At 38.9% G+C, this 13,461-nt stretch overlaps 1 protein-coding gene across 9 annotated transcripts in view; it reads left to right on the top strand.

The window, feature by feature from the left end:
- Positions 1 to 13,461, top strand: part of Ryr3 (ryanodine receptor 3) — a 598,743-nt gene that overhangs the window by 155,079 nt on the left and 430,203 nt on the right. For all 9 annotated transcript variants that reach the window (XM_045155998.1, XM_045155993.1, XM_045155990.1 and 6 more), the window contains exon 2: positions 2,808 to 2,927. In XM_045155998.1, the coding sequence (XP_045011933.1) occupies positions 2,808 to 2,927 (120 nt within the window). The remainder of the gene's footprint in view (positions 1 to 2,807; positions 2,928 to 13,461) is intronic.

The following is a 13,461-nucleotide window of genomic DNA, read 5'->3' as shown; positions in this document are numbered from 1 at the left end:
TGCAAATGAACTCCAGACGCATGTGTCCCCTTGTGCATCTGGCTAACGTGGGTCCTGGAGAATCAAGCCTTGAACTGAGGTCCTTAGGCTTCACAGGCAAGCGCTTAACCACTATCCATCTCTCCAGTCCAAGTTTGTCCTTCTCTTTGTTGGACTGTATTAAATCTGCCACCTGGTCTTCTAGTTCAGATACTCTGTCCTTTCCATCCATACTACTGGTGAGATTTTCTACAGAGTTTTTTTATTTCATTAACTGTGGTGTTCTTCCTTGCTAGTAATTCTGACTGGGATTTCTTTCTTTCTTTCTTTCTTTCTTTCTTTTTATTTATTTATTTATTTAATTTATTTATTTTTATTTATTTATTTATTTTCTTTATTATTTCTACTTCCTTATTTATGTCTAATATTGACCTCTTTATTTCATTAAATTGGTGTCCTGTATTTTCTTTGATTCCTTTGACCTCCTCTTTCATGTCTTTGATTTCCTCTTTGACTTTTTTGAACATATTTATAATCATTCTTTGGAAATCTTTCTCAGGCATTTCCTCGAACTCATTCTCACTGGAGGTCATTTCTGATGCATTAACGCTTTTTGGTGGATTTATATTGTCGTGATGTTTGGTGTTTCTTGTGTTATAATATATATATATATATTTGCATCTTGGATTAATTTTATGCTTGGAGTTTCTAGTTAGCTGCAGTATTATTAGATGTATCAATCAATCTGATGTTATACGTCTTCAGGATAGGAGCTTGAGGTGCTAGGTGTGGCTCTCAAGACTCTCAGAGTATCTACAAAAGTGACCCTAGTTTGCCTGTTACGAGAATATTCAAGTAAGCTGAGTGGATCAAAATACAGGCAGATTCTAAAACTAACAATGTACACATCCAATGAAAACAGCACAGTATTTATGCAAGAGTAGGAATTATGACAACCAGATCATCTAACAAAGTCAGTGTACCTTAGGGTATGTGGTTCCCCACACCCTTAATCCTGTCATCAAGGAAGTTAAGATTTCTGGTCTGTTGAGGGTTCCAAGTCAGCTTGTGGCCAAGTGAGACCCTTCCCTGGTGCAATCCGAGTTACCTTTTGGGATGATTTTGGTCTCAGTTATGCTGCACTCCTGCTTGGGTCCCTCTTTGGTGCGCTGTGGGTTCAAGTGGGCTGTCTGGGTCATTGGATCACTGCTTTGGTTGCCAGTGCTGGGTGCTGTGATCTCCCTTCCACTGGTCTCTGGTGCTTGCTGGCACGTGTGCTGGCCATGGGGAAGGGGAGGCTGTTGATGGTGGCTCTAGTTCTCCCTCTGGTCCACGTGATCCTCTACCTCATGATCTGCTCCTCCATTGTTCACTGGGGTTTTTCACATTTCTCAAGTTTGCGAAGAGCTCCAGTGTGAGTGGAAAATCCCCTCACCTGGCTTTTCCTGCAGCTCAAGCCAAGCTTGGCTGCTGTGACCCCAGGAACCTGGTGCCCCTGCTGCCGGAGCCGCTTCTGCCGGCCTGTGTGGTCTCTGGATGATCTGGATCTCTCCTACTTCTCTGCTGCCGTTTTAAATTCTTATACACCTCACTAGAAGAGTGTATTTTGCTGGGGATTTTTTTTGGCTTTTTTTCCCCTAGGCTGCTTTGACGTGGTTCCTAAGCTGCCATCTTAACCAGAAGTCTCCTGTGTTCACTTTTTCACTCGATGAGCATATTATTATAGACATGGTCCAGTTCTAGTTAATGTGCCTCTTCAACAGCCCATGAGAAACCAAGCATCCAGGGGACATGTGGGTGGGACAGAGGATAAATGAGTTAATGCTGAGGAGGGATCTCCAGCAGGATCTACTCTGTGCTGACTTCTTTAACTTGACTGTACCTGGGAATCTTTCTCGTTTTTGAAATCCAATATGGAGAGAGAGAAAGAGACAGAGACAGGAAGAGAGAGAGAATGGACTCACAGATGGAGGAACAGAGATGGGAGATGAAAATGTTTCCTCTTAACCTCAGGGAGTATGGGGCAGAAGTGTGCATATCAGTGTTACTTCAGGAGTACCTCCTTGCTGGGACCATCATCAAGGGGAATGCCATGGAATGAACATCTGACAGAAGCAGATAATGGTGGGAAAAGATTTATTTCAGGCTTACAGAATCCAGGGGAAGCTCCATCCTGGCAGAAGTTGTCTCATTCTACCACGCATCCACCCACAGCAGAGAGGGAAAAACCAACAAAGCAAGTACCAGTATCCATGTGGTGGTTTGAATCAATTGTCCCCCATAAACTTCAGTGTTTTGAATGCTAGATTTGTAGCTGGTGGCAATTTGGGAACTGGACCCTTGCTGGAGGAGAAGTGTTGTTGGAGATGGGCTTCTGTGTGTTGTAGCTAACTTCCCTTGCTGGTGTTTGTCACAGTCTTCTGCTGCTGTCATTTGCCTGATGTTTACCAGGAAGTAATATATCCAGCTTCTCTCATCCCTCATGCCATGTTTCCCCTGACATCATGGAGCTCCCCCTCAAGTCTGTAAGCTAGAATAAATCATTCTTTCCACAAGCTGCTTTTGGTTTGGGGTGCTTTGTGCAGCAATGAAAAAGTGACTGCAACAAGTCTCATTTCTCTCTCTCTCTCTCTCTCTCTCTCTCTCTCTCTCTCTCTCTATATATATATATATATATATATATATATATATATAGAGAGAGAGAGAGAGAGAGAGATCTATATCTATATCTATATCTATATATCTATATATCTATCTACATAGTGCAGTGAAGAGATATAGGTTCTAGTATCCCTTACCCTAATGTTGTATGTCTCTTCCCCTGGCAGGAAGATGAGGTGGTTCTCCAGTGCATTGCAAATATTCACAAGGAACAACGGAAGTTCTGCCTGGCAGCTGAGGGACTTGGGAATCGCCTGTGCTTCTTGGAACCCACCTCAGAAGCCAAGGTGAGATTGACCACCCACCCTGCACCTTCCCTCAGCAGCCTTCCATGTATTCATTTGGATACAGGGTTTCTTAGATATGGTGGTAAAGAAGAAATTTGAATGAACATATTTATTTCTTGACACTTAAACCATCCTTCTCCCAAGCTCAGACAGCACTGATATAGGATGCTAGAAGGGGGAAGAAGTACAGATGTTCTTGGTTCTCTTGGACACCAGGGTTGCCAGTACTGGCTTGGGGCAGGAGAAATCTCTTGATGTTACAGAATGCTATCTTTGATGTTATTAATTCCTGGAAATCTGAGCACCCCAGTGCCTGTTCTGTACTCCCAGCTGTCAATTTATTGCCACAGGGACTCTGGGTAGCTTGAGCTTATGTTTTGAAGCAAGCATACCCTTTCCAGTTCTGATTGGGTTGAGATTGTTATAACTGCCTGCTGTGACCCAAGGAAAAGGGAACCATTTGGTCTGGTTCCTGCCAGCATGGTGGCATGTAAGGCCTCTTGAGCTAAATTCTTTTCTTCCTCCACGTTCTGGCTGTGTCATTGTTGTTCTGACAAGACTTGTGTCACTCAGACTTCTCCAAAGAGATGGAGGATGGAGGATTTACAAAGAAATTTAACACATAAGTTCACCCAACTGTGTGGGCTGGTAAGCCTGAAATCCACAGGCCAGATCACTTGAATGCCTAGGTAAGAGTTCATGCTACATTCTGTGGGCAGAAGTTTATCTCTGGGAAGCCTCCATGGCTGTTCTTCAGATTCCTGAGTGTGGATGAGGCACAGCCAAGTTATCAGAGACAATCATGTCTACATAAGGAAACTGATTGTGGGCGTTATTTCCATCTACAAAATATCTTTACACTGCGGATGAAAAATCAGCTTAGTTCTTAAAGTTCTTAACTTTCAAGCATGAAGAACCAAGTTTGTTCCCCGGTACCCATATACAAATGCCAGGCAGGGTTTAATATCAGTGCTGCTGAGGCAAAGACAGGAGAATCCCTGGGGCTTTCTGGCCAGCCAGGCTAGCCTAATTGGTGAGCTCAAGACCAAAAAGAGAACCTATCATAAAAATGCATATGGGCCGGGTGTGGTGACCCACACACCTTTAATCCCAGCAGAGGCAGAGGAGGAAGCAGAGGTAGGAGGATTGCTGTAGTTCGAAGCCAGCCTGAGGCTACATAGTGAATTCCAGGTCACCCTGGGATAAAGTGAGACTCAACCTCAAAAAAAAAAAAAAAAAAAAATGCAGATGGGGCTGGCGTGGTGGCACACATCTTTAATCACAGAACTCACCAGGCAAAGGTAGGAGAATCATCATTAGTTTGAGGCCACCCTGAGACTATATAGTTAATTCTAGGTCAGCCTGGGCTGTAGTGAGACCCTACCTCAAAAAACCAAATAAATTAAAATTTTAAAAATATGCAGATGGAATTCCTAAGGATGACACCTGAGATCTGCCTTCCATGTGCACCTGCACACACCTGAACACACACACACCACACACACAGAGCAAGAGATAGAAGAGAGAGAGAATATCTTTGTATCAAAACCTTGATTAGGTAAGCACCCATACTGCAAACTATCCAACTTAATACACAATCAGCCAGGAGATCTTCTAAACTCAGTTTTCTCACAGAGCCCATTTTTAATCAGAAAATGGTTCACCCAACTTCTGGCCAGTTACATTCCACATAGACATATACACCACTGACATTTGGACCAAACTCTGGAACACTGGAAGTGCAGGCCATATCACCCTGAGTCCTCCCCATTTAAAATCTCTCCCTCCTAATGTAAGTCACTGATGCCTAGGGTAAGATTGGCCAGTACCTATTGGACAGAGTCCTGTTAAAATTAATGATAGGGGAAAAAGGCAAAGAAGTATTTTTGCCTCTCTAAAAACCTTAGACTTGATTTCCCTTGAGTCATTTTCTCATTTGCTTTTCTCTTTAGTGAGGTATTTTTCTTTTCATTCCCAGTAATAGGAAGATTAGATTATAAGTCAAGAAACTAATTCTCGACCATTATCTAGTTATGTGACCACAGACAGGTCACCCAGCCTAGTTTTTAGTTTTTTCTTGTGTCAAATTGTATATAATATGATGTGGCAGAAAAAATGTTGTATGGATGAAAACCAAGCAGTTCTATTTATGTGCACGCATTGTTTACTTTGTAAGCATGGTCTCAGAATCAAATGGACTAATGTCTGTGAAGTATCTAGTTTATGTACATTGCCTAATGCAGTATAAGCTCCATGTAATCATGCATTATAATGACCGAATTTTGGGCAAGATACTTAAAGTAGGCTTCAGTGTCTTGATCTATGACATAAGGATAATAGCATTTCAGAAGATCTGGAAATAAAGAGAAATAAAATATACAAATCACGTAGTCTGGAAGTTAACACATTTCATAATAGCTAGAGTTGATAACCATGCTAAATATAGCACTGTCACCCTGCTTGACTTACAAAGCCTGGTTTTGTGTGGAAGTCAGAAAGATTATAGATCAGCCCCTGAACTTATAAAATCATGAGCTTAAAATTGAAGCCTTGGATTAAATATTTAATTACTAAGCTACATAATTCTATAAATGGAATTGTATAATAGTCACAATCTAAGTCAAATAAGGAAACAACTACATATTGTGACCTCATGATTCCTGAATAAAAGTAATCCATACCACTCACAAATGCACTCAAGGTGAGAAAATATCCTTCTTAATGCCCACCTTACTAAATTATTGTTCTGAATTTTTCATTATGTATTTAATGACTGAGGTATCATGACAAAAAAAACAACACACTGTATATGTCCTCATGGCCCTGTCACAGCCATTTTAATCCTTGTTTTTGCCCATATGAACCTACATGTGTTTTTAAAGTGTAAGATATTAGTCCTAAGGTAATTAGTTATATACATAATAACAGGATACTATTATAATTACTTATATTTTTATTAAATTTTATTTATTTATTTTGAGAGAGAAAGAGGCAGAGAGAGAAAGCATGGGCACCCCAGGGCCTCCAGCCACTGCAAATGAACTCCAGATGCATGTGCCACCCTATGCATCTGGCTTACATGGGTCCTAGGAAATCAAACTGAGGTCCTTTGCCTTTGCAGGCAAACACCTTAACCACTGAGAATCTCTCCAGGCCAACCTATATGTTTTTGAAGTTGTACTCACAGTAGATACTCAGATATTTTGCTTTTTTCTTCAGTGTTTCACCTACTTCTCAATTGCTATGTGAGAGTCATAAATGTTTATAAAATCATGCTTGAAGTTTTGCTTGCTTAGCTTCCCAGTGTAAATATTTAGAAGTAGGACTCATGGTGTCAGGGGCATGAACAACATGGAACTGATTTCTTACAAAGGTTGAATCAGTTACTTTCTCATTGCTTGGACAATGTACATGACTAGGAGCAGGTTAGGGAAGGAAAGGGTTTAATTTCAGCTCATAGTTTCAGAGGTTAGAGTTCATGTCAGAAAAAGCATAGCTTGAGCATGAAACTGCTGTCACATCATCACATGAGCAGGAAAGAAAGGGGGCAGAGAGAAAAAAAAAAGATAGAGAAAGAGATAAAAGGCAAGTAAGGCTAGGATATGGAATACCTCTGGGCCTGTCCCTAATTTACATACTTCTTTCAGCAAGTCTCTATCTCTTAAAGGTTCCACAATATCTTAAAACAGTACAACCAACTGGAAATTATGTGTTCAAACTCATGAATCTATGGGGGACATTTTATACTCAAACCACCACATTTTGCCCCTGGCCCCTATAGACCAATAACCATATTATGGTGCAAAATGCATTCAGTCCAAATTTAAAAGTCCTCATAGCTTTTAACCAGTCACAACATAGTTCAAAACTCCAAAGTCTTGGGCTGGAGAGATGACTCAGCAGTGAAGAGCTTGCTTGCGAAACCTAACAACCAGGATTTGATTCCCTAATACCCACATAAAGCCAGATGCACAAAGTGGCATATGCATCTGGAGTTCATCTGAAGTGGCTGGAGACCCTGTAGTCCCCTTTATCTCTCTCCTTCTCTCTATTTCTTTATGCTTGCAAATAAATAAATAAAAATATTTTTAAAAGTTTAAAATTCTCACTTGAAACATGACAATCTTTTAACTGTGAGCCTTGCAAAACCAAAACAAGTTACCTATGTCCAACACATATTGGCATAGAATAAAAATTTTCATTCCCAAGGGAGGAATGGGAGAATGTCAAGGAAAGATTGGATCAATGAAAAAACTAAAAACCATCAAGACAAGCATCAAATCCTGCAGTCCCATATCTAGTATGTGAGACTCATGAAGAAATCCTCTGGGCTCCGAAGGCTTGGGTGGCTCTGCCCCTCCATCTGTGCCACTGGAGTTTCTATCGTAGGAAGGATCCACCGTGAGCCTGCAGCTGGCCTTGGTGGCCATCCCATAGTCTTGGCATCTCTAAAATCCTGGGGTCTCCATTGCAACTGAGGATTCACTTACACAGCTCCAAGCAGTGGGTTCACAGGACCTCCTTCCAGGAATTCTGATCTATCCTCGGCAGCTCTCTGGAACTGTGGTGAAACCCATGACCCCTATAGCTTGAATTTTTCATTCTTCCTAATCCAGTGCCATGTGGACAATGCCAAGTTCTACTACTGGTTAAGGATATATCCTAGTTTTGGGTCTCAATTGTAGCAGCCTCTGTATGCTGGCCATGGGGAACAGAGACCTCCTATAGTATTCCTCCTTCAGGCCTTTTCCATTCAAAATATTTTACATTCTTAGTGGCTTGAGACTTCAGTTGGTTGGGTTTTATCCTCTGGGCATCCTTTCCTTTGCTCCAGTATGGATTAATAGTGGTAATCACTTTATAATTATAGCTAAAGTGGTTGCAAGCTCTGACCCTGAGACTTTAAATTTGTTTACATTACATTCTATGACACACTTTATTTTTCATCTTTCTTTTCTGTATTTTCTTGTCCTTCGCCAAAGATCTAATCAGGGTACAAGAAAGAACACTTACCATGGATTCAATGTATCATGTATAGTTCCACATGCTTTGGAGAAAACATGTTATCTTGCAGATCATCACCACTTTAAATGGAGAAGTCCAATTTTAAAATATAACTTTAATATGTAGAATTTCCAAAAAACTCTCATTCATATTGTTTTCATACCCTGTTTAGAAAGTGAAGGGTAGAATAGAATAGTTTACTATAATTTCTAAAAGTTTTCTTGGCTCTCAAGACTGAGGAGTAAACATTAGCTGTCAGGCATGCATTATGTAGATGATAAAAAATAAGATGTAGCTCATATCTGAAGATAACTTATTATTTTTGTATCTTTCAAAATCACTAGCTCAGAAAGATGTTTGCTCTTTGTTCATAATAAATAAAGTCTGAAATTTTACAGATTAAAGCTCAGCATGAAGTTATTTACTGGCCTTAAATTTTTTATTTATATTTTAGTGAATTTATAGTTTATAATTTAGTGTCCTAAAGGTCCTGAGATCTTCTGAAAGGATAAACTATCATAAAAATTTATTTCAGAATAAATCCATTGTCATGTGATATAAAAGAGATTAATATGTTAAAATTTTGACTTTTTTTTTCTAACACATATCAGTCATCCTGTGTTATACAATTATGCCTAGTACTTAAGCTCTACAGTCTTACAAAGCAAACATTGTTCTTACATAAAAGAAAAGTAGATTGATATCAAGTGACCTTTCTAAAGACTTACTCTAAATTCAAGTCACTAATTTCTAAAGTTCTCAGAAATGAAGAGTATCAAGGATTCAGCTAACTTAAGGATGAAGGAGCCATATTGTCCTTTGTAGTTAGATTCAACAATAGCTAGGCATACCTCCATACCCTTCCTACAACATTTCAACATCTGCCTTGTGAATTCCTGACATTCCAAAGTTAGAAATATGTATATTTCTTAAATCAAGGAGGAACTATTAAAATGCAAATGCTGTGAGCAAGCACAGGAAGCAGTGTTAAATATTTATAGGTAATTTTTTGCAGTGCAAATGAGATTATCATGTATTTTCTTCTAAGTATGTTTTTTTAAAGGGGATCGGCAGAGTACTCATCAGAGAGAGACATGATGAAATGTGGGTGGCAGTAGGTGTTCAAATGTCTACTATGTTACTGAGTTATGCTATTCTACCTGTTTTGTTTTAGATTTCTTCCAGTCATGAGTACTGAGGTCAAAGATTCTGAATAGTACAATGGTAATAAATCTGACCCAGAGATAAACAGTATGATCTGGTAATTTTAGTTCACTGCTTGATAGCCAATGATAAGTAAATGACTTTTCTTGTCTTTGCCTCAACTTCCTCATCTTTAAACTGTCCATCTCTGTGGAGAAAGAGAAAACATTGTTCTCTCTTAATAGGGATGTAACAAGTATAGCCATTATAGACATCAGCATGGATGTTCATCAAAAAACTAAAAACAGAATGCAGCTATACCATTCCTGCGTATATAACCAAATGATTCTAAGTCAACATACCACAAAGAATCCAGGTTTATAACTTCACCTTTCACAAAAACTAAGAAAGGGATCCACCTTAAATGTCCATCAACAGATAAGTAAATAAAGGGAAAATGTGGTACATTTATATAGTAGAATTTTATCTAGTCATAAGAAAAAAAAAATAAGACCAGTACTAGGCTGGGGATATGGCTCCATGGAAAAGAGTGCTTCCTGTGTAAGCATGAGGACCTGAGTTCACATCCCTAGTTCCCACATAGGAGAGCCAAGAGTAGAAGTACATATTTGTAATTCCAGCCCTGGGAAGGTGGAGACAGGGGATCCTTGGGACTCATTGATTAGCTGGGCTAACCAAATCCATGAGCCCCAGGTTCAGCAAGACACCCTATCTCAAAGCATATGAAGTAGAGAGCAACAGAAATGGACACATGGCATCAGCCTCTGGACTACACACACACACACACACACACACACACACATTTACACAACATGCATATACACACACATATATACAAATACACATTCACACATATGCAAAAAAGAAAGAGCACATTTTCTTTCATCTATAGACTTAATTTAAATTTTTACATTTGTGTGCTAATGCATGTGAAGTGGTCATGAAAGTAATGAGAACCATAAGAGAGTAGGAGAGGATCTTAAGGTAGGGATGAGAGAGTTTCTTCTCTTTATCTAATAAAGTTTCTCTAAATTTTGCTCTCTGATCTATGGATTTCAATTCTTTGTATTCATAAGATAAGAATCTGAAACACCCCAAAGTTCTCATATCATATTAGTGCATTGGTATGTATTTGTGCATTTGTAAGGAACCCCAAAATTCCAGGTTCACATTAGTGTATTGGTCAGGAATAAATAACAAACGGTAAATGTTCTCCTGCTTATTGCCTTTCTCAAAACAGGAGGCATTATCTGTTCTAGCTCCATTTCTCTCTTTTCTTTTCTGCAACTTCCCTATGCTTGGAAAGGGGTCACATTTAAAACTTAGTAGATTTGCAAAATTTCTCTGAGAAATATGTATTCAAACTTTCCATTTTCTCTTTCAGCCTGCATATAAAGCTAAAAGCAAAATGTAAATAGTATGTGTTCAATGTTGACTGAGCTTCGGCAGGACATATTTTGTGTTTACTTGCGGTAACATTCACTTGAGTTTAAATGCTAATGACCAATGATAGTATAGTATGACTGAGATGTGAATTATGTCTGGGATTGCTGTGCAGGGTTTTTGCTTGCCATCATCTTTGGGAGCTATGTGAGATTTGCAACCACTGCCTCAGGCTCACCTCAATATCATTACGAACAAGCTAAACTGGGAAGGAAACAGGGGAGTAACCAATGAGCTTCTAGGGTCTCTCTTGCCCTTGTGACCAGAAGAAGCCACTCACCATGTCCAGCACAGTGGAATTCCCAAATTGGTTCTCCTTTTGGTTAAGGTCCCTCCTTCTCCATGGTTATGAATGGCAGTCCTCACTGTCCCTGGTAGAAATAGCCAAAGTTTCTTAGAGATTTAGATAGAATGTACCCAGCCCTTGGTCAGGATTCATGCAGTATGTTCAGACTGGGATAAAACTCTGTGCACAGTGAGGAAACTCCATGGAAAGCCAACACCGTGCAAGGTTGCAACCCATGCTGGGGGCAAGTGGTGACAGGGTAGCAGCAGTGACAAGCTTTTTAGTGACTATGGTTATCTGATATTTCTAGTTTGTTTCTGGTTTTAGAAGAAATAAGTTCTTTTACATTTAGACATCTTTTGGTTTCTGTATCTCATGTGGTAAATTTCAGTATGGCTTTCTTAATCTAGGTAGCCCAAAAGATTTAAATGGGGAGTTGCTTTCTCTCTACTCCAGAGGATTTTGTTTTGTTTAGTTTTGGTTTGGTTTGGTTTTTGTCTATACTGCTTCAGTCTGAGCATGCTTAGAGACTACATGTATGACAGTGTGCCTGGGAAATGTCATCAGCATGGCTCCACAAGACATCAATCACAGATCCTATACAGATAGGCAACTATTTAGGGTCCTATCAGTAAGCATTTAAATCTGTAGACTCTGTTTAAAAAAAATATTTTATTTATTTACAAGTAGAGAGAGACAGTGGGCCCATCAGGGCCTCCAGGCACTGCAAACAAACTCCAGGTACATTGCGTGTGCCACTTGTGCCTCTGGCTTTACATGGGTACTAGAGAATCAAACTCAGATATGAGTTTTCAGACAAACCCCTTAACAACCGAGTTATCTCTCCAGCCCCCAAAGCTGTAGACTCTTTAGGCATGCATTGGTATTTGTCTAAATCTGTAGACTCTGGATTTAGGGTTCCATAGGTAAGGACTTAAATCCATAGACTCTGGGAAGCAGAGAAAAGAGAAAATACACTACAAGATTACACTTGTATGGCAGCACCAACTCAGACAGACCTTTTGAGGCTCTGTTCTCTGACCACAGGAACAGATATGAAGGGAGACATCTTTTCATTTAGGTGCCAAGGTCCTGCTAGAGACATCTAGATTGGGTAGATTAGGAATGTATTTAGGGTCCATGTGTAAGGTCTAGACCCTAAGCTTATTTAGCACCTCATCAGTAAGAACTTAAATTCATAGACTCCAGCTTCCAAGTACAATCTTGACAAGTGCCTATGTGTAGGCTCTCTTTGCTCTAAGATGCTATGCCACCTCTGCACTCTTGGCTGCCATGGGACCGTGTATACCCTGGCTGGGGGTAGGTTCTTGAGGCTCCCAGAAACTTGTTTTCTAACTAAATCAAAGTGCCACACAAAAGTTTTGAGACTTTAAATCATTGGCAATATATTGAGATTTTTGATTCTTCATTTCTGTCACTATTTCTACCTCACTGTAATGTAAATTATACAAACAAATTTCCATATGCTGTTTAAATTCATGGTGAACTGGGTTACCATGCATTGTATATAATCATTAGTAGTTCCTTTGGGAATTATAATATAAATACTTAACTAACTATAATCTCTCTTCTATTAAAAAATTACTCATGAAATTGTTAGGTATTTTAGTTCTTCATGTAGTATAATATATAGTGAATTTTTATTTTGGTTATAGTCAATTGTCTTTTAAGGTATAAATGAAAGGGGAAAACAGTCTTTCATAATATCAAAATCCTGAAAATATCTTTCCTCCTGATATGATTTCTATTGGGTGATATCTTCAATTTAACAAGTGTCCACCAGTGCTTCTTGTATTGCAGCTGTGCTAGAGACAAATTATCCCATATTGTTTCATTGAAAAGGTTTTTATTTTTAAGGGAAAATTCTCAGGACATAAAATCCTGGCTAGGCTTTTTTTTGTTTTTTTTTGTTTTTCTTCCAATATATTGAAGTTGGTTGTTCATGGTCTTTTTCTAATGAAAAGTCAGCTATCACTCTTATACTAATTCTTCTTTATGTAATTAGCCTTTTTCTCTAGAAGGTTTTGGTATCTTTTTGGTGTCTTTAATTTTCAGCACTTTAAATAATGTGCTTAAAGACACTATTTTTAATTTTTTTTATTTATTTGAGAGATGAGAGGGGGCAGAAGAGAGAATGGGCATGCCAAGGCCTCCAACCATTCCAGATGCTTGCACCACTTTGTGCATCTGGCTTATGTGGGTTCTGAGGAAATCAAACCTGGGTCCTTTGGCTTTGCAGGCAAGTACCTTAACCACTAAGCCATCTCTCTAGCCCCTGCCAATATTTTTCTGAGCTTTACAAGTCTTGTACTTGTTGTATCTCACTGAGCTTGTAATTTGGAGTTTGCTATTATATATTAAAATATTTTATCTGACACACCTACTCTTTCTTTATGAAAATATAGTGACTTATAAGTTGCTGTGTATTGTTTCTGATGTTACTATGCCTCTGGTCATCCATTTTTTTTTCTATTTAAATTCTTGATTGACTTATTTTATGTTTGTCAGTTGTATATCTAATGTAAATATAGCATTAGCACTCCCAGTGAATTTTTATTTCAGCTATTTAAATTTTACATTTTCACTTTTCCTAATAGCTCTGAAAATTCTTCTGAT

The sequence above is a fragment of the Jaculus jaculus genome, chromosome 8 (genome assembly GCF_020740685.1).
Source record: "Jaculus jaculus isolate mJacJac1 chromosome 8, mJacJac1.mat.Y.cur, whole genome shotgun sequence".
In the NCBI taxonomy this organism is placed as follows: domain Eukaryota; kingdom Metazoa; phylum Chordata; class Mammalia; order Rodentia; family Dipodidae; genus Jaculus; species Jaculus jaculus.
This window is presented reverse-complemented; position numbering and strand designations above follow the sequence as displayed.